General features: G+C 42.3%; 4 protein-coding genes across 8 annotated transcripts in view; 3 read left to right on the top strand and 1 right to left on the bottom strand.

The window, feature by feature from the left end:
- Positions 1-1,910: 1,910 nt before the first annotated feature.
- MAGOH (mago homolog, exon junction complex subunit) lies at positions 1,911-3,836 on the top strand. Its single transcript, XM_048312760.1, has 5 exons — positions 1,911-2,062; positions 2,169-2,227; positions 2,448-2,558; positions 2,865-2,947; positions 3,557-3,836. The coding sequence occupies exons 1-5, from the start codon at positions 1,975-1,977 to the stop codon at positions 3,654-3,656; spliced, it is 441 nt and encodes a 146-aa protein (XP_048168717.1). The 5' UTR covers positions 1,911-1,974; the 3' UTR covers positions 3,657-3,836.
- A 700-nt stretch (positions 3,837-4,536) lies between these two features.
- Positions 4,537-10,503, top strand: CZIB (CXXC motif containing zinc binding protein). 4 transcript variants are annotated; one of them, XM_048312755.1, is made up of 8 exons: positions 4,537-4,647; positions 4,734-4,817; positions 4,902-4,958; positions 5,713-5,794; positions 6,248-6,279; positions 6,711-6,788; positions 9,551-9,616; positions 10,367-10,503. In XM_048312755.1, exons 1-8 carry the CDS (start codon positions 4,642-4,644, stop codon positions 10,442-10,444), a joined length of 483 nt encoding a protein of 160 aa, XP_048168712.1. In that variant the 5' UTR covers positions 4,537-4,641; the 3' UTR covers positions 10,445-10,503. The 4 variants fall into 4 exon arrangements, with proteins under 4 accessions (XP_048168712.1, XP_048168714.1, XP_048168715.1 ...); XM_048312757.1 differs by lacking the exon at positions 4,902-4,958; XM_048312758.1 differs by lacking the exon at positions 9,551-9,616.
- Positions 10,504-11,275: 772 nt separating this feature from the next.
- Positions 11,276-17,951, bottom strand: CPT2 (carnitine palmitoyltransferase 2). Its single transcript, XM_048312754.1, has 5 exons — positions 17,814-17,951; positions 16,936-17,016; positions 16,721-16,827; positions 13,832-15,136; positions 11,276-12,954 (listed from the first exon to the last, which is right to left on the bottom strand). The coding sequence occupies exons 1-5, from the start codon at positions 17,933-17,935 to the stop codon at positions 12,623-12,625; spliced, it is 1,947 nt and encodes a 648-aa protein (XP_048168711.1). The 5' UTR covers positions 17,936-17,951; the 3' UTR covers positions 11,276-12,622.
- Positions 17,952-18,837: 886 nt separating this feature from the next.
- Positions 18,838-20,317, top strand: part of SLC1A7 (solute carrier family 1 member 7) — a 51,378-nt gene continuing 49,898 nt past the window's right edge. For both annotated transcript variants that reach the window (XM_048312201.1, XM_048312200.1), the window contains exon 1: positions 18,838-19,504. In XM_048312201.1, the coding sequence (XP_048168158.1) occupies positions 19,364-19,504 (141 nt within the window). In that variant the 5' untranslated portion in view covers positions 18,838-19,363. The remainder of the gene's footprint in view (positions 19,505-20,317) is intronic.

Here is a 20,317-nt window from a genome sequence, read left to right as displayed (position 1 = left end):
AAACCCAAAGCCATTATAAACCAGTACCAGTATCAAGATTCCATATGCACACTGTTACATTACAGCCCCTCTAGCATGTGTAAAATAATGCTTAAAATGTGTGTTTATAGAGATATTTTCTTCAGAGACAGAACAATCACTGTTTATATATGCTTTTAAGCAGAATGAAAAGAACTGCAATGCACACATTTGTGCCTTTCACAAACACATACTTAAGCCAATGCATTCAAGCATAGCATGTTTGGGATTGTAAATGTGTCAAGATAACCCAAACACCATTGGCAGCAATTCTCTACCCATTGTATCGCCATCAAATATGACATTTATTTTACTTAGACAAAAAAACTAATACACACACAGGAAAAACACATTTTTATCTCACCTATAATATGCATTTATCATAAAATATGTTAGAATGAATATAGAGAGCTCAAAGACAGTTGATACCCCCAGAAGGAATGAAAATGCAGGTTCTCAGGATAACTCCTAAGCCAGTTTGCTCTTCCTTCCAACACAGTAATTTAAATAAATACACATTAAGTACTGATATTCCTGAAAGGGCTTATAAACAATTTAAATAATTACAGTGGAGTTATTCTCTCACAAAAAAACCTGAAACCAAACAAAACCAAACCTCCAAACGCAGAGACAAACCAGACAGTACTTGGTATTACCTTTATACTGGACAACGAAGTTCACAAAATAAGCAGGGTAATAATTCTGACAAAAAAAATCCTTCAATCTGGTATAAATACAAATGTTACATTTTTTAAGGTTACGTTTTAATTTCTTTGCAGTACCTGCAGATGTTATAAAGCAACTGATTGGCCATTTCTGTATCAGTAGGACTCTTCTACTGAAGGGACAACTTTTAGACATTTTGTAGAATGGAAACTCCTAAAGAATACAGAATGCAACTGGGAATATTCAAGTGCGAAGATGTGAAAAACAACGAATAACAGCAAATATTGCGTGACTTAGCCTAGCTGTAACTCTAAGGAAAGCAGAGTGAGTTCCATTAGCCCAGCACTGGGATGTGAGGCACCACCATCTAAATGAAATCACGTTCATCAGTGTAAACCCATTTCCAACACCACCACAGTACAAACCACCCTCCCCCATTCTGTGTCCTCAATTAAAAGTGTCCTGTCTAGCGATGAGCACAAGAGATACCCTGTTTCTGAATTTTTCTTGCAGAAGGGAATGTTTTACAAAAGGACGTGTCTCTGGTTATCTCCTTCCAGCAGTTCCCAAAGCAGAAAAGGGCAGGATTTACCCCCAGTCCATTTACTCTCAAACCTCAGGCCACCAGGGATGAGGGATCTCAACACACCAGTCCCAGTGAAGCACCAAACTGCTTCAGAAGACAGAAACCTGCAGTTCTTCTCATTCTGCTTAAAAGCATAACTGCACAGTGGGGAAATAAAAATGCTTCCGGGATTAGTTTAGCTGGTAGAGTATAAGGCTGATAATAATAAGGCCGTGGGTTCAATCCTTGTGTGGGCCACTTGCAGTAACACTGAATGCAACCATCAGGACGCAAAACAAATGGCCACCAACTCTTCATTCCTCTTTCATCAGTATGTCTAAATATCACAAGAAGGCTATTATTAGTAACAAGTGAATAACTGGTCCGCCGAGGGCCCGAGATTCTGCCCTGGGGCAGCAGAGGTGTGGCGATCCCTCACCTGACACCGTCTCGTGTCGCTATGGGATCGGCCCGGTTGGCTTTAGACCGTGTCACGGACGGATTTCGGCTCTGTCCCGGCTGGACTGCGGCTCTTTCCCGGTTGGATGTTGGCTCTGTGCCGGTGGGGTCCCACTGAGGGAGCGGGACCGAGCTCTCCCCTCAGACAGGCCTTTCCCACCGCCGCCCGCCAGAGGGCGGCCGCGCGCGCCGCCGCTCCGTGCGCGCCCGGAAGGCGCGCGCCAGGCCCGCGCGGTGACGTTTGTGTGCCGGGGTGTGGCGTGGCCATGGCGAGTGACTTTTACCTGCGGTACTACGTGGGGCACAAGGGGAAGTTCGGACACGAGTTCCTCGAGTTCGAGTTCCGGCCCGACGGTGAGAGCGGGGCAGGGGGCCGGGGAGGTGGGCCGCCCTCCCGGAGTGGGGGGTGCCGGGCCGCGGATAGCCCCAGCGTGGTTTAATGCCGGGCCTTTCCCCACAGGGAAGCTGCGCTACGCCAACAACAGCAACTACAAGAACGATGTGATGATCCGAAAGGAGGTGAGGGCAGCGCCGCGGGCTGCGAGTCAGGAAAAGAGCGCACAGCGCGGCTGAGGGCGTTTGTGCCAGCAGAAGGGACCGCTGGGCAAGGCCGCGAGCGAAAGGAAAGCGCTGCGCGGGGCCGCGAGCGAAAGGGACCGCTGGGCAGGGCTCGGGGTTGCACGTCGTTGCTGGGATGTTGTGGGCAGGCTTGGATTTATTTCTTTTTCTGAGTGTCCAGGCTTACGTGCACAAGAGTGTGATGGAGGAGCTGAAGAGAATAATCGACGACAGTGAAATCACAAAAGAAGATGATGCTCTGTGGCCTCCTCCTGACAGAGTGGGCCGACAGGTGGGTGCACAATGTCTCTTCTAATTGTTCTTTAATTTTCATGTGTTGGCTCCTTGGAAGCGTAACCAAACTTTTCATTCGAGCCGGTATTGTTTCCAGCCAAAAGGGAAACAAATACTGCTTTAAAACCTGAGTAGTCCCTCAGTGGCAGTGTAGTTGTGGAAGCTAATACGATCCACAGACCTGCTGCATTCAATATCTTTGTTACAGAAATTTGTAATAGAAAATAAAAACCATCACAGTACTGAAGTATTTCTGTAACTGGTACCATGAAGCAGTGAGTTCCTATAACCTTTTATTTTTCAGGAGCTCGAGATAGTAATTGGTGATGAGCACATCTCCTTTACCACGTCAAAAATCGGTTCCCTCATTGATGTAAATCAGTCCAAGTATGTACTCTGCTTTTTATGCTGCCCTTGTTTCTATTTACCAGTCTGTATTAGGATTTCCTGATTATTGGGTACATGTATTTTATATTGTTTCAAAGCATGAATCAGCTCCTGGGGGCACCAGTGCTCTGTGTTGCAGCACAGTGTGCCAAATGCCTGTAACTGTGGCGTTACAGGCTGTGTTTTCACTCACTGAGAGGAGACCTTGCTGTAGGAACCCTGTTACACACATACAGAGTCCAAGCTGCCATTGGCCTGTTTGTATCAATTTCTTTGGGAGAATCAAGATACTTGTATTTCACCTAAGCTGAAAACACTGACTACCATGGTTTTTGTTGGTGGTTTTTTAATCCTAAGTGCTGTTGATACTTGCTTTCATGATAAAAATGCGTATTTTGTAAAGACTTTAAATGTTCACAGTTGGAGTACAGAATATCTAATCTATCAGTGTAGAATGAAACAAATCTGTAATATCTAAGATGACATCTAAAAAGTCCCCATATAGGTTTTTTTGGGTTTTTTAATACATTAGTTCTGTAACCTGTTCTCTAAGAGCATCAGTCTTAAACTTTTTTCCCCTCCCTTTCTTCATTCTGTTGTGCACTGCAGAGATCCAGAAGGCTTGAGAGTGTTTTACTACCTGGTCCAGGACCTTAAGTGTCTTGTCTTCAGTCTTATTGGACTCCACTTCAAGATTAAGCCAATATAAATCAGACAAACTGAAGTTTGTATTGCAGTGTCAGCAGTGGGGGTGGGAAGGGAGGATCCTGTTCCAGTTCCTTACTGTTTCTGAAATTTTTGTGTATTTTAGATTATTTTTTTTAATTGTTGTTTTTGTTGTTACGGACTGTTAATGACTCAATAAAAGGGTGAGATTTGCGTTTTTTAATTTCTAAGCTGTGGTGAGATTTCTAACACTTATAATGGTGCCTTCAGAGTGTGGCACTTCTCTTGTATCAGACACAGGCTGTACTTGTCTATGCAAGCAGAAAAAGGAATGAAGCCTGGCTCTGTGAAATGAAACTTCTGCCAGCTGCCAAGACAAACTTCTGTTACTATCCTGAGTTGGGTGTTCTGTTGGCCAGACAAGCACAACATCTGACTACACAGGATAACTGGTTATAGCAGACACACATCACCTTCATCCCAGCCCGGGCTTACCCGCTTGCCTCCAGAGCAGAGACAAACAACAGGCCACTCAGGAGCCATCCAGGATCTTCACTGGTCGTCCCGCCCAGCTTCGGAGAAGCTGAAAAGCAACCTAAATGTATTTAGTTTAGTTCTAGTCTAGCAGATCTGTTGTGCAGCATTAGTTAAAAGACTTCAAGGGATCCCCCACAGGCCCTGAGGGTGGTCCCAGTGCTACCAAACCGCGCCTTTGCTTTCTCTTAACCCGTCTGTGTTGTCTAAGAAGTCGCTGCGATTAAAAAAAAAAAAAAAAAAAAAAAAAAAAAAAAAAAAAAAAAAAGTGGTTAATTGACGTTTAATACTGAAAACTCCGGTGCCTCCCGCTTTCCCTCCCGTCCCCACAGGCACCTTCTGCCTTTCCCGCGCGGCGGGGCGCTGGCGGCCGCCATCTTGGCTGAGGGCAGACGCGGCTTCGCGCCGGCTCAGCCGGGCAGGGAGCGCGGGGCCGCCATCTTGGCTGAGGGCACGGCCCGGAGAACAGGGAATTCCACGGGATCCACACGGCCATGGGGGTAGGTGGGAGTCTTGGCCGGAGCCCCGCGGGCCATGGGGGTGGGGGGAGCCGGGCCGGCCGGGGCTGACGCCGCTTGCCTTGCAGAGGATCGGGCTGCAGCTCCGCGCCACGCTGGAGAACATCACCCGGCTGCGGGCCGAGGGCCAGGACTTCCGATGGTACCTCAAGGTGCGGGGCCGCGGGGCCGGGGCCGGGAGCGGCGCATATCCCTGATTATTGACAGCTTTCAACCTTCCGATTTGTGTTCTCCAGCTGAAATGTGGGAACTGCGGTGAAGTCTCGGAGAAGTGGCAGTACCTGCGGCTGATGGTGCGTGTGCCCCTTGTAACCTGCCTCTGAGCAAAAATGAGAACACAAACTTGCCTCTTACACACGTATCCGCATCAGGGATGTGACAACTTGCCCTCTTGATGAGATCGTTTTTCAATAGCTACATGCATTTAGAAAATTGTCATGTTCCATATTTGGAAATATTTGGAGACTGTTAATTGAAATATGCCATTTGAATGGTGACCGTTGGTAACAAAGTATTTACATCTACTTTTAAAAACCACCTTGCTGTAAAAATTTAATTTAAAATGAAATTTTGAAGTGGTATCAGAATAAGGTTGTGGCTGTAACATATTCTCTGATGCTGATGGAATCCTTTTGGAGAAGGTTAGGTAAATCAAGATGAGTTAAGCTTGCTAAATCAGCATTTGGAAGCTGAAAAAGTGGGATAAAATTTGTCAGGGATACTTGTCTGGTCTTAGCAATAATCATCCCTTTTTGTTGCATACAGCAGAATGGTTAAGAATGTATTTTGAGGAATTAGTAGAGCATGCCTATATGGATAAGACATAAATATCCATTATTCCCTATTTAAAGTTTAGAACAGAATAATTCTTTGATAATCACAGCTTGTTGAATTACTAATCTCTGTAGTTATAAAAAAACCTGCCTTGTTGCAGTTGCAGTATTTTTAAAAAGTTAAAGGTCATTGTAAAAACCACCTTACCTTTGCAGAGGTTTCCAGTGGCTCAGCTGAAGTGGTTAAAAATGTCTCTCTTGTCACGGATTTTAGGACAGTGCTCCCCTGAAAGGCGGCCGAGGAAGCGCCACTATGGTGCAGAAGTGCAAGCTGTGCTCCAGGGAGAACTCCATCGGTACGTGCTTGGACATTCCATTTTACAGTTTATCCTTTAGTCCCCATTTTTGCTTGACACCATTTGTAAAGAGCTTTCACCAGGGATTTCTTCCCTTGTACGCTGGTGCTTGAGTTCCCAACACGCACATTCTGGACATCACGTTCATGGAGACAGCAAAGCTTCCTGGTGAGTCCAGGCTTCTGCATGAGCAAAACCCATCTGTATTGTTATTTTACAAAAGTGTGCAAATCTTTTTGGCAGTGGTAGGGAAAAATGGTGCAGTGTAAACTTCTCAGGAGAAGGGAGAAAAATTGAATTCTACCTTTTGAAGTCCAGCTGCAGGAAATGCTTGCTGACTTTGTTTCTTTTGCTTTGTATAAGGAAATTTCTTTGAAAGATCCTGGTGCTTGGTTTGTGCTGAATACAACTGAACACAGTGCCGCTCACTTGTATACTTTTTTTTTGTTTTAGATATTTTAAGTCAGACAATCAAGCCTTACAATGTAAGTTTGTTTCCTCTTCTATGTAACAAGTGAAAGATAAATAACCATTAACACTATTTTGAGTTTTTGCTCTATCATCCTCCTTCAAGAACACAAAAAGCTGGTCCTGTCCCCAGACAGAAATTGTCTTGTAGACTCCTGCACAGTCTCAAGTGTAGAATAATGTGATACATTTCATAAGACAACACAGAACTGTATCATTCAAATTAGAGGTGATTATATAATGCCCCTCTTGGTTTCCTTTTGAAGGCTTCCTCATGGCAGATTAAGAAATTCTAGTTATTGACCACTCATGAAATGAGCCATAGGATTTTGCTGTCACTTGGGGCGTCAGAGATGACAGTGCTGCCTTTCAAGCAATCCATTCCTAGACTAATGCTTGTCACTGCCTCTATTAGATGGAAACTAATGGTTTTCTGACTCAATTACAGGCTGAAGACAGCGAGAAGTTCAAAACAATTGTGGAGTTTGAATGCCGAGGTCTGGAACCAGTTGACTTTCAACCACAGGTGAGTTCTTATTTGTGATTAGTTTCTGTTTTTTAGAAGTACTTCCTCTAGAGTAACAAAATACACACTATTTGAAATGGTTCTGGAACATCATAGACCTTCCCAGATTCCCATCCTTCCACAGCTCCTTTATTTACTTCATTTGATCAAAAAACAAACCAAACCAAAAGGCTGCAGTCAGCTAACACGAACAACTGGTATTCTCTGTGCCAGTAAAATCCAAACTAAGCACACCTTGGAGTTGTACTCAAACTGCCTCACAGGTGACTCAGCACTGCTCATCTGAATTCATCTGAGAGGTCTTCACTGCTCAGATTATTGCAAAAGAGTCTTTCCCAAAGGGGAATTGTGGGAGAGCAGCATTAGATGGTACCACTTTGATCCTTGGTACATTACAGAGTACATCAAAGGCTCAGGTTATGAACACACTTCAGTGTGTGTCCTCTAAAAAGCAATCTAATTTTCTTTGGGATTGACATTACCAGAGCCACAGGAAATGAACATTGGCATTTTTCCATTTGCATCTTAACCAGACAAAGCCTGAAGATCACTGGCAGTTACAGGCTGGTGCAAAGCACACCTCAAGGTTCAGAGTTTAAGGATTCTTCAGGGCCAGTCTGCAGTGACTCATCTCTTGTGCATGGTCATGCTCTATGCCACTTAACTCCCTGCTATATTTAGCCTATTATTCCAGTCGGATTAGGTGTAAATAGACTGACAAATATAAACCTATCTTATCCTTCTCTCAGACTGTGATGCTGTGCTAAAAAACAGCCCAAAAAAGTCAACCCCACAACGAATTTGATACAAATAGAATCCCCACTGCAGTGTGCTGGGGGAGTTCTTTATTTATTTAAGTGAAGTCCATCTTTTTGATGAATGGTTATTCCATTATTCCAAAATGGTTATTAGTTTATTCCTGCTTGAAAGCTTTGCAGCCAGACCTAGGAACTTGCACTTCAAGAAAAATCTATGGGAAGATTACAAAATGTAGGAGATGTTTATAGCTCTGCATCCTAGTGTCAATTTTATCTACAGAACAAAGACTTCACAGCTGTAACAAGTTTTAATTTAATGTTCTGAGTTTGGTGCACTTGACTGGAGAGTACTTGAATCCCTGAAGAGGTATTTCAGTGAATTTTTGGATGCCTAAATCAGTAAATGAAAATTTTCTGATGTTTAAGTGACTTCCGCAGGTCCACAAAATTTTGTCAACTGCTTTGTAGTTGGCACGATCCAAGCCAGCCTGGCTTTTGCACGACCTTAGATCTCACTTTTGATAGCACTAAACATGGCATGTGGCCATGGAATCACTGTATTTTCTCTGTATTTTTTGGTGGACATAATACAACCACACCTAGAGTCAATTTAAAGTGGCTTAATGTTTGCATGTCTTATTTAAATTATAGTAGTTATCAAAAAAACCCCAACCACCACCAAACATTTGAGTGCGTAAGAGGAGAAAGTATCCTTTGTTTCTCTGATATAAACCCTCTTTTTAGACCTAGTGCAGAAGTTTGTAATTGCAGTCACATGGCTGGTGAATAGCTGCAGGTGGCAAAAGCAGGGCTTCTTCCATTTTTCTGGTGTTTGTTCTATATTCAGCTCTGCAGTTTTGACCCACGATGCTCATCTTCCTCTCCAGCCCAGCAGTTCCCTTGACGTGGGCTTCTGACAGTTACAGAAAGGCCACTGTGTCCTGCAGATCCCTCTACTGTTGTTAGATTTATTAGATCTGCCACACTCTGTGGTATAACTCCCAAGTATTTAACTTCCATTCAAATCCCAAAATATTTTAAAGTCATGTTACTTTGCACATTCTTACAGCTAAATGTCTGACTAGCACTAGTAGGGATTTCTTTATCAAAAATGGAAGTGTAGATCCCTTGCAGAAAACTAGGAAGAAGCTACCTTTGATTTTTAGTCATTGGTTAATAAAATTCTGTAGTTAGAAAGAGTAATGTAATGCTGCTCCCTTCCTGCATGCTAGGGAAGGAATCTCATGCTAGGCTGGGATTTTTAAATGTGTTTTTAAAACTAGTAAATCTTACTGTACAGCTTGGTAACTGTGAACCCTGAACTGAGAGAGCTGTTCCTATAGAAGATAAACCAGAACACCTTCCTAGGGCTGTCCTTTCTGCACTCTTTAGAAATAGCAACAGTGATGGCAGTGAAGAACTCTCCCCTGTGAAAGGCTTGTTTGGGGATACTAAGCTCACTCAGCCAGCTCATCCTCCTTACACATAAAGCTTGCTCGTCACTTGTGTACCTAAATCCAATACAAGCTGCTCCTTCTCTAGAGTGTCTTGGATTCTGACAATATTCAAGCCAAAACTACTTACACTTTCCTCCACATTCTCTTATTACTTTCTTTGCAGTGTATTATGAAACTATTATGCCTGTATGGGTCCTGAACACAAAGCTGTTAGTAGTAATTGGATGTTGCTACATAAACTTAGAAACTAAGGTTTAACATTACTTAGAATAGTTGGAAATACTTTTTTTGCTAAGAAAAATAGAGGAGCAGTGTTCCCTCATTTTACTCTGCTTGCTTGGATTGAATTTTCCCAATTCAAAAGCAGGGTCACAACCTTCTACTGACCCTAACCAGGAAAGAGCTTGCCCATTCTTTCTACCTAATTTAAAAGAAATACAATACATTTTTGTGCTGAGCTACTTTCTTTGCTTATGTTTCAATGATCATATTTATTATTTTCTCAGTGCAACATAATTTTAAAAACTTTCTGCAAATGTGTTTGCAGGCAGGGTTTGCTGCTGAAGGTGCAGAATCTGGCACACCTTTCAATGACATAAACTTGTTAGAAAAGGTATGTTGTCTTAGTTTCACTAGTAAAACTAATTAGCTAGCTTGCTTTCCCCACGTCACTGGTCCAAAATACACACCCTAGACTGGTTTTGCTCTTCCTGTAGCCACAGCTGGAGAGAGAAACTGAATCAGCTATGAACAAGCAGCATTACTAACAGTGTCATTTTAGAAATATGTATCTGTTAACTTAGGAGCTGACAAAGGTTTAAGTCACTCAAGAATTCCAGAGAGCAAGAACCTGGAATACTAAATGGCTGGGGTTATTAAAGTGGTGAGTTGATTTTTCTAGGAAGATCCCTGCCCATTGTCCTGTGCACAGAGATTAAAAAGTAATATAGACACTGTCCTTTAAAGCTCAGGATAATGGCACCAGCATTGCAAATCTTCCTTGGCTGTGAGCAGGAATCTCAAGGTCAAATCTGTTCCCTGGTATCCTACTTGGCAGAGATCTGCTTGTCTGCTTACCCACCTGACTAGGGTATTGTAAATGATAGATAATCCTTTCACCTGCCGTGGCTGCTGTCCACTACAGGCTGGGGACTACATAAGAAAATAAACCCCAAAATATACATATATAAACACTGAGACTGAAGCTCATTTAATTTCAGGTTAGTGCTCTTGCTACTCTCACCTGTTAAAATTTAACTTTCTACAGATATCTAAGACCCAAATTTTGAGTAACATTTAGTTCCAGTTTGAATTCTAGTCTGTGTGCTCTGTGACTAACACTGTGAAATCTTATTTCCTACAGGATTGGAACGACTATGATGAAAAAACAAAGGAATCTGTTGGAATCTATGAAGTTACCCATAAATTTGTAAAATGCTGAATTTCATACCCGTAATAAATTATGACATGCTTACTGATGGAGCTGTAAAGCATCAGATACACAGTTTCTTTGGAGTTACTTTTTTACATGGCTGCACTTCAGAAATGGCAACCTAAGTTCTCAGAATCACAGAATCATTAGGGTTGGAGAAGATCTCCAAGATCAAGTTCAACCTTTGACCGACATCACTGAGTTGTACTTTCTGTCCCCTGCATGCCCTAATAAAATATTTTCCTTGGAGCACTTGCAGATGGCCACAGTACAAACTGAAAATAGAACATAATGACTGAACTGTGCCATTTCCTTAATGCTGTGGGGTTTTGGAATATATATGGTTGTGGTGGACTGTAACTTAGCTAATGGATACAGTAACTACTTAGACAACTTACAGCCTTAAAGGTTTTAATAGTCTGTCACCAGGAAGTAGCCCCATTTGATTCTCAAACACAGCAAATAAAGTCTTCCCACTCACCACTCCTATCATGAGGAAATGGCTGCAAGCATTAGTAAAGGCACTGTGTTAACTGTTCAAGGGAACAGGTACACCTTTAGCAGCTTTCTGTCACTTCAGGTAAAGACTGAGATGAGCTTACTGAGAACTCTTACTAAGCTTGACTGCTGTTGACATTTACACAGTTACAATCCTCTGAAAAGCAAGTTATCTTTCAAAGAATGTCATTAAGTAAACCTCATTTTTAGTTAAAGACAGACTTTGTACTCCTTGATGAGGGCACTCACAATTGTGCCAGCTGTTCTCATGTTTAAAAACAAGAAAAAACACAACAAAAAACCCCACCAAAAAAAACCAAAAAGGAAAAAAACCCAATCATATAATCTTTAGTGAATTTTATTGACTTTTGGTGTGATTATTGTTTCCTGTTGTATTATTTCCTGCATCTTCCCAAATTATCACCTTCCTTTCTTTGTTTAAATGAGCAAGAACAATTATGCTAAGTTTTAAAGTAAGTTTTAAAATACAGCTTTTCAGCTGAAAACTAGAACAACACATTACAGGAGCAAAGCCTTCAGGCTTACATATGAAAAGCATGCCTCTCCCCTGCTAGCTTATTTCATACTTCCAGGATAGGGTATTGCTTACACTTACTGTGCTAAATTAAAAAGACCCTGGGAGAACCTGGAAGCTGAGATACCCAAAGGAAGAGCAAAGGGAAGTAGGTTTCTGAGCCTCTGAACCTGATCTGTCCCATCCAACCAATGTGCTCAGACTTTTCTGTTGTGCTGATGTATTTGGTTGTCCAAGCCAGTGGGACATCAGCTGCATTACTTGTACACAGATCACAGAAGCAAACACCACTGTGCAATTCAGCTCCACAGAAAGACTCGTCCTCCCAGAAGAAAAAGAGTGGAAATCAAGAGGCTTTAAAAGGCAGGAATTCAAGTTCTACATACCAGACAGAGCACAGAATACTTGCAACAGTTTTCTTTCCAACCTTGGTAAGAAACATGATCTATTGATAGAGGGTCTACCCATGCTGTATGATTTAGATATGGCAATAAAAGAACTTTATGGTTATTAGTAGACAGCTTTATTAAAATACAGTCTTTTCCAGTCAATTTAACAACCCAGTTGGTGATTGCAGGTTACTTAAAGCCTCCCACTTCATTTTTTGTGTCTCTAAAAGCTGTTATAGTGGAAAGGCTACAAGCAGTTGAGGCACAATCAGTTCTGATAAAAATTCAAGTTTAAAGAGGTAAGTGTGACGACTTAGTAAGAAAGCTTACTGCAAGAGTGCAAATGGAACCACTCTTCCATGTTTAAAATTATTGCATGTATTTTTTTTTAAATCAAACAGTTCAAGAGTGGCATCACAGTACTGTAGTCCGCCTGAACGCTCATGGAACACAGGTGTTCCAAGTTCATTAACTCAGTAAAAATGCTTTTTATTTTAGATTATGTGTTTCAAGAACACATGGATCTGTTACTTAATTTGACATAGTGAATGTTTGTATTTCCTGAAATACATTCAAGGTCTGTAACTGATTTCTTTAAAATAGATAGAAATTTCCTAGTGAATCTAACAGTATTCAAGTTCAATGAAGATACATGAAGTCAATTAAGCTGGGCAGTTTCAGCCATGCTGAACACTGATTAGTATGTCAATTAGACATAATCTGCATTTTATTCTGCAACTGTGAAGTGTTCCAATGTCTTTATGTCTAACTACCAATTTTCTTCCCCTTTAAAACATTAAAGATATCTTCTAGTGACTTGTGTATACACTGAAGGAATTCTTTACCATTCCTAGCTGGGTAAGAGGAAACATTACAACCTATCCAGTCGTCATGTACCTGATACCCTACTCCAAAGCCATCAGCCACCACGGGGCCAAACCCTCCTAACTGCACAGCTGGGCTCACCAAGGTGCTGGTAGAAATGATGTTGTGATTAAGGCGAGCGTAGGCTTGGTCTTGATAGAAATCCGGCAGTGGCAGCCCCTTGGATAAGGCTAAATAGCGCAGGCTGAAGAGATGCCGGTCAAACCCCTGGCCTGGAGAAATAAAACAACAGGTATGAGAGAGATGGCTGACTTCTGTGGGAAGTAAACCCACCTCGGTCACAAAAGAGGTCTGTAGAACTGGGGTTTATTTTTGTACTGGTAGGAAATATTTTTCAGACTTTTCATGCCCATATCCTAGGGAAACAGGGCCTGCTTGTTTTACTGCAAGCCTCACCCAGGATCAGGAGAGTACACAAAGGTGCAGTGTTAACAGACAATTTTAATAAGACATTATATTCTTTGATTAACTATTTATCTGAACATAGCCAAGTTATTTAATGCAGAAAAAGGTTTTCCTAAAATTTATGAATCTAAAGAGGAAGAGCATCTTGCACCAACAAAAGGAGGCAAATTTTAGACTCTATGGGATAATACTCAACAGTCAATTTTACTGCTGTCCATTTTAATGCTTCCGAGAAGGACAGTTCAAAAGAAAGCATTTAGAAAAATGCCAGGAGTAGAACAGCCAAAAAATGAGTTTGATTTGGAACTTGTTAAAGCCTTTATTCCCTGCAGAGATAAGACAGTACCTCCTCAGACTTAAAGCCAAAGTTCTTGGTTGCCCTGAGGAGTTCAAGATGCAGTAAGTATATGAAATCCTCAAACAGTGCAACTGCTCTAAGGACAAAAACTAAATTATAAAAAATTCTCAACACATGAAAGGTGCTGTGGGAAGCATAGAGGCACTCCTCTCCATCAAGGAATGAGTGTTAGAGAATGCACTTTAAACTGCAGCCTTCTGCTATTGTTTTTGTCAAGTTTACATTAGACCTCCATCAACATTAAATTATTTAGTTGCAAATATTTACAGCAACCTTAACAGACATTTTAGTGCAAAGGCAGGAGTGTTTGATGAATCGCTACTTACCCATAGCAGCCTCTTTTGTCAAACGGCCATGGTACTTGGAGCACTCCACTATCAACTTCTGCAGCTCTTCTGTGCTGTGTTTGGAGAGTTCCTTGACAAAGGCTTCTGAGCATTTCTTTGTATGGACAGTGGCAGGACGTATGGTTTCTGTACGGCCGTGTTTGAAAGCTGCAGTGCTGCAAGACTCGTACGTAGCAACGGTCTGGTCGTACTGGCGAAGGAAAGCCATCTGGAAGGCCAGCTGAGCCACAGCATCTGGACTCACCTTCTTCTGCTTTAGAAGCTCCTTGCCCCCTTCTTGGAACTGAATTAGGTTAAGAGAAAGTGATTCTACAGTGGCATCAAACTTCTGTTTGGCTTTGGTAATCCCTGCTTTTAAGGCATCATTCAGCTTAAAGTCAAGTTTCTGCACTGCTCTAGAAGAGTCAACTGAAGCAGGCTGGGACTGGGGGCTGATGGCTGGTGTGGTGGTGCTATCTTTAAAAACCTCATTCTGGAACCTGAGCACAGCCACACCATCTCCCCAGGAATGTTCAAAATTAATTCCTGCAGTGCCATCCTTAGTTATGATAAGATTAAAGGATTTGTCATACCAGCGGTTTGCAGCATCTCCATGCAACATAGTGTGGGACACGTGCACAAAGTCTTTAACAGGAAAATCATCTAAACTTAAACAAAACATGGCAGAGTCTACTTTTTGAAGAGCTTCTTCATTGCCGTTTTCCAGTAGATTCTTCCTCAGCAATGCCCATGTATCTCGGTTTTCACTGGAGAGGTAGCCAAGAGGGAAGGCCGGGGCCGGACTGTTGTCACTAAGGATGTATTTCAAGTGTGCTTGTATTTCTGAAGGTTTCAGCATGTTTCCATCTCTATCAATAACATCAAACACGTAAAAATTTCCATTTCTCAACACTAGCAAATGTTTTGCCTTTTCATCTGTATAAAGCTCATCTTTGTTGAGCTTAGGAAGCCGTGTAGAATTGAAAAGCCTGAAGTACTGGGACATATCTAGAGGGTAAGCATTGACCATGTAGGCACCAAACCAAGAAATTGAAGAAGGCACAAACCGGATAATTTTTTTAAAGATCTCAGTGTCACTTTTTTCTGGATTGAGGTGAAAAACCTCTGGTTCAAGGTAACCAGCCCTGAAGGTCTTCATAAAACGTATGGCAGAAACAGTCATGTTCGTAGCTCGTATGAGCTGATCGTTGTATTCCGGTTTCGGATCAGGATTAAAAGACATAAATGCATTAAAATTCAAAACAACAGGCTCACGTGCTTTTAGATACATGTCAAACCAGGGACCTGAAAATTGAGAGTTGAGAAAGAAGTCAGAATATAAAAGCAGCTTCCTGAGTCAGACCAGAGGGTCGTGTAATCCAACAGTGATCATGAATGAACACACACCAAAGTGCCTTTTAATAAGACAAACATATGCAGTAATTCACCCAAGGCTTCTCCCAACCCCCATTATGAAGAAGGATACTGCTGGCTAATCATAAAAATACTGGGTTTGGAATATTCCATATCATGGGTGTCCATGTCATTAGCAACAAGGGCCCACCTCCCTGTTTTCTATATGGTTCAATGATAAACCTTAACTCCCAGGACATACAGTGCAGCTCCCCAGCTTTATATTTTGGTGCACACCTCACGTTTGGAGTGGTTCATGCCTTTACCTACTCTTGAACGATTAATTTCTGCAATTCTCTGTCACTGAGTGCATCTCACTGAGGTTAAACCTTCTACCTGGACAGTAAGAAGGGCAACGTGTAGGTCCAGGAACTAAGTTACAATTTTAATTACGGATTCTCACAGGTGAGTAAGTAACACTCATCTACAGCTTCAAAACCACATCAGTCATCATCACGTAGCCTTTTAACCCCAGACCTGAAAGTCCAGGGTGGAGGCAACTCTACATACTTTCAGAAACCAATTTCAAGTGGAACAGGTCTTTTGTGAGGCCTAAAGAAAAATAACTAAACAAAAAGCAATACAGACACCCCACCATTCATGGACAAAAAGCAGCATACTGATTAGCATTGATGAACAACATAAAGCCACCACTAAAAACCCAAGATGTTGTTCAAAGCGAATGGAAAGTAAAATATAACAAACCAAACAGCAGTTTTTGTGAAATAATGTGGTATTCTCTACAGAATGAGTGGTAGCTAACACTCTAACAGGCAGTCTCAACAGACAGCAAGCATAGAAGTGCATTCACTAGGCAACAGGGAATCTTCTACTTCCATAGGTATTTGACTATTTCCACCTCTGCTGATGTCTAATACTTTCATGAGCAGACACTTGTACATGGAAGCAATAATAAAGCAGAATAATCAAAAGGCTACATGCATGGTCTCCCTCTCCTGATTTGTTTCTATTTATTCTCATTTTCCTATTTCTGTCACTCCTTTTCTTTGGCTCTCTAAAAGAATATAGTTTTGTACTTTTAAGGGCTTTTAAGTCCCAAGTAATGACCACTTCTGCCTCCCAAACTTACTTACACTCTGTGACCCCTCCCCTCCCTCAGAGTTTAGTTTTCTTGCTAAATAACATGGAATTATTTGGAAATTATTGCTTTAGTTTCCTTAAGTGAAATGCTAGATAAGCTCCTCTTTAACCTAAACCCTATAAACTCATGAAAAAATACTATTGTTCCAGTATCTATCTACCCAGAATTCTAGTAGAATAGATGAAGTTAGATAATGAGCATTCTTCTTTCCACCAGCCTCTGAAATTGCTCAAATATACCCAAAGAGAGTGCTCACAGCAGGTTATTTCAAGTTTCTGGATTTCTTAAAGCTTCAGCCTAGTATATTTATGGCATTATGAGCTGTTATGTAGCATGATTTACAGACTCATCCTACACCCAGCAGGCCACCATACCTGTGATGTAACTTGTATGTTTGTTCTGATTGTCTTGAGCAACCAGTTGTTCATGCAGCTCTCTTCCAATTCCCTTTTCAAAGGCATGAGCGAGTTCCTCAGTTTTCCTACAGCAATCAAGAAAAGGGTCAAAACGCTGTCACAAGTCACCCTTGTTATGTGTAACATTTGGCTTTGAAGCAGAACATGACACTGCAATATGTGTTTGTCCATACCTGAACTGGTCATCATTTAAAAGAGGTTTCTGGGCATTCAGGTATCTCGTAATTGTATCTTCTAGCTTGGGAACTGGCAGTCTGAAGGAACACAGAGATGTTCACTTGATGAGCAAGGGCATGACTGAAGCCTGTGTTTCTTACACAGTCATCTCTCTTTGCCTCCTTTCTTTCACATCCTTCCTTATACTATTATATATACTATACATATAGATATATATACACACACTATACCATACTATATATACTATTACACTATATATATGTATTTGGATAATGCTTCTGTATACGTATTATCCAAATGCCTCAGAAGTTTCTTGTGGAATAAGAGAAGTGAAGGACTAGATGGGCATCAGTCAGCACACCATAATGTTCTTGGGAAGAAAGGCAGAAAACCAACTTGACAGTCTTGTTACAAAGGTATGGCAGTGATGGGAGCTAATCCCTTACAGGGAACAGAGTGCCATAAACCGCTGCTAGGAGAGGCAGTTCTATAGAAGGAATATCTCGGTTGCCGGCCCCGTTCGGCCTCCCCCTCACAGCTGCGTGCTGGACATCTCTTTCTCACAAATTTCCTATTCGGTATCTTTGTCAACTTCCTCTGAGCCTAAGTTTTGCTTTCTATAGCACAATCCTGTTACATCCAGGAGGTTATTTTGCCCGCCAGGGGGATGTTTCAGTTGCAGGCTTGTAACCATATCTACACTGTGAAAGCCGAGCCCGTTCCTCTGCAGACAGCGGGAAGCGCGCACAGAGAGAGCCGCGCACCGCGGCGCCCAGGGCGGACATTCCCACTGCCCTCTCCTCACAGCGGACACCCCGGGCCGCCGCCGCCGCCCCCTTCCCGCGCCCCCCCGGAGCGGCGGGCTCCGCCGTACCTGGGCAGGCTCTTCTGGTAGTGCATGGTGGGCACGATGCTGCGGTGCAGGAACTCGGCGGCGCCCGCGCCGCTGTAGCGGCGCCGCCCCGGGGCCGCCCGCAGCAGCTGCCGCGCCGCCATGATGCGCGTCAGGCCCGCGCCGAGCCCGGCCCCGCCCGCCGCCCGCGGGGCCCGCCCGCTGCCGGCGCTGCCCCGGGAACGAACGGGAAAAGCCGAGCGTTTTCTATTATTCCGTTCCAAAAATCAATTGGATACGTGCTGCTAAGGTAGCACAGCTACCAGGGTGTTGGGACGGTTCAACATCATGTGTGTATGTAAATCTTCTTACATACACACTAGTAAAACTTTCTGATTCATTAATAAAATTCTCTGCAATCCTCTTCTTTTTATGTTCAACATACAGACTCCACGTATTTTTTCTTTTACTTTTTCCTTTCTTTTTTTTTTTTTTGTGTATCCGTATGTCCTACCGACTACACAGGATTGAGATCCTGCCCCCAAAAAGAACAGTTTAATCTCTCCCGAGGTTTTTTTTTCCACTCATGCGTGAGCATGTAACAACAAATAACTTTATCACGGCATAAAATGTAACAGTGTAAAAACACAACCTTGTTGTACTGTATGGAATATTTTCCATAAAAACATTGAATAGTTTTAGAATATCCCAGAAACTACAGAAATGCTTTTGTAAGAATGCATGGCATGCAAATGATTATGGTGGTGTATTTTTATCAGACACTCACTAGCATAAAAATCAGCGTTGGGATTGAATGCGAACACAGCAAAGGAAAGGAAAGCAATCCCTGTGGCTTAGTCTGATAATCCTCTGAAAGTAAATTGGCCCTACTCTAATCAACATAGTGGTTGGAAGAAAAGTGAAATCATTTCACTTGCAAGATAATAAATGCCAAATGACAGAAGGTGTCCCTGCGTGTTGCACTCTGTGGCTATTTCCTGTTTGATGCATGTCTCTCATGCTGCTCATTCAGCCTTTTTTTTTTTTTTTGGCAATGAAAACAAAAAACCCAAGCCTGCTTTAATTAATGAAGTCCAGTTTCACCTAGCTTGCCCTGCTGTGATAGTCCTGTTCAAAATGTTACCTGCTCTGCCCTTTGGGAAAATTGCTCTGTTCCCTGTTTGAATGCTGACTTGCAGGGTTCCCTTTATAGGTTTGGGTATCCAGACCCCAAACTGGGGAGGCTGAAGAATGCATCACCTTTCCCCCAGGAGTGTCACTTTGTTTTGAACTAGTCTTGTTTTAGAAATACTACTGCATTCTGTTCTAATTTTCCAGAGCCCCCTAATCTTCTTCCAGGCTCTTAATGATGTAGTTGATAATAGGATTGTTGGTATTAATTTGGAACAATAATGCCAGCTGCTTGCTTGGTGGCTATTGGCAGAGGGGTGACCTTGCAGGTCAGCTAAGCAGAACTGGAAGTGCTTTGATCTGATCTATACAGAGCCAGATCTGTGCACCCGAACAAGAGAAGCGAGTGAATTCTCTCCCCATGGGATGCTGATTCTTCTCCAAAGAGCAGGGAGGACAGCATGGCGGTGGCCCTGGATGCAATCCTCGCTCGGATCAAGGATGTTTGTAAAAGGAATGGTTTGCTCATCCTCTCAGTGTTGTCCGTCACCATCGGCTGCCTCCTGGGATTCTTCCTGCGGACGAGGCGACTCTCCCAGCAGGTAAGAGTGGCTCGCAGTGTGTCCCTGCAGAGGAAATGCCAGACTTACATAACAAAAGACATATGTAATTTGGGGAACTTCAGGGTGCGCTTTTGAAGGTAAAAGTCGTGTGTATGTGTTTGCTAAGATTGTTTGATTTAATCTGTTTGTCAATCTACATTGTTCTTTGGGTCTTTTCACATATTCTCAAACAATAGATTAGCAAAGGGTTCTGGTCTCTCAGACACCTGGCAAGCGTAGCAGGAGCACATTAGAATGTTGGAGGTATGGATGATAATAATGGACATTTAAGCTACATGAAACGTAGCATTTAATATAGGCCTGCAGAAACTGGTAATGAAATAGGATTTTATACTATTTTGGAACACATATAGTTAAAGAAAGCACCAGGAATATTTTTCAGCATCAGATGCACAGGGGTGCAGGTGTTTATGTTACACCAATGGTGTTTCATATTAATACATTTTAGATTTCCCATCATTAGCAGAACATGTTACTGAAGTCACTTGGGGAATTCTCTCCCAGCATACATCAACTAAGCTCTTTGCTGGTGCTCATTTCTGCTGTATCAATCAGACAGCAACATGCATTAATAAATGCACTGTTGAGCACAAAATAGAAATCTCAGTTTAAAAATATGGCATTCAGTAAATGCAACTAAATTAAACCAATTTTGTGTTCTGCTACTGCAAACCACTGTCTGTCTGAACATTGTTTGTGTCCAAACCATAGCTTCAAACATGTCAGGAAAACACACAAAATGCAGAATGGAGAGATTATTCAGGGCAACTGGTTAACAGTAGTTCCAAGAGA

Source organism: Corvus hawaiiensis, chromosome 9 (genome assembly GCF_020740725.1).
Source record: "Corvus hawaiiensis isolate bCorHaw1 chromosome 9, bCorHaw1.pri.cur, whole genome shotgun sequence".
NCBI lineage: Eukaryota > Metazoa > Chordata > Aves > Passeriformes > Corvidae > Corvus > Corvus hawaiiensis.
Note: the sequence above shows the minus strand (reverse complement) of the source record. Positions and strands in the feature narration are given on the sequence as shown.

Coding starts and splice junctions, on each gene's coding strand:
- CPT2 (XM_048312754.1), bottom strand. CDS start 17,935: ATGGCGGCGCGGCAGCTGCTGCGGGCGGCCCCGGGGCGGCGCCGCTAC. Junction 16,828..16,935: donor TTAAATGATGACCAGTTCAG/GTATGGACAAAC, acceptor TGATTGCTGTAG/GAAAACTGAGGAACTCGCTC. Junction 15,137..16,720: donor ACATACAAGTTACATCACAG/GTATGGTGGCCT, acceptor CTCAATTTTCAG/GTCCCTGGTTTGACATGTAT.
- MAGOH (XM_048312760.1), top strand. CDS start 1,975: ATGGCGAGTGACTTTTACCTGCGGTACTACGTGGGGCACAAGGGGAAG. Junction 2,559..2,864: donor CTGACAGAGTGGGCCGACAG/GTGGGTGCACAA, acceptor TTTATTTTTCAG/GAGCTCGAGATAGTAATTGG. Junction 2,948..3,556: donor ATTGATGTAAATCAGTCCAA/GTATGTACTCTG, acceptor TGTGCACTGCAG/AGATCCAGAAGGCTTGAGAG.
- CZIB (XM_048312755.1), top strand. Junction 6,280..6,710: donor AGACAATCAAGCCTTACAAT/GTAAGTTTGTTT, acceptor ACTCAATTACAG/GCTGAAGACAGCGAGAAGTT. Junction 9,617..10,366: donor ACATAAACTTGTTAGAAAAG/GTATGTTGTCTT, acceptor TATTTCCTACAG/GATTGGAACGACTATGATGA.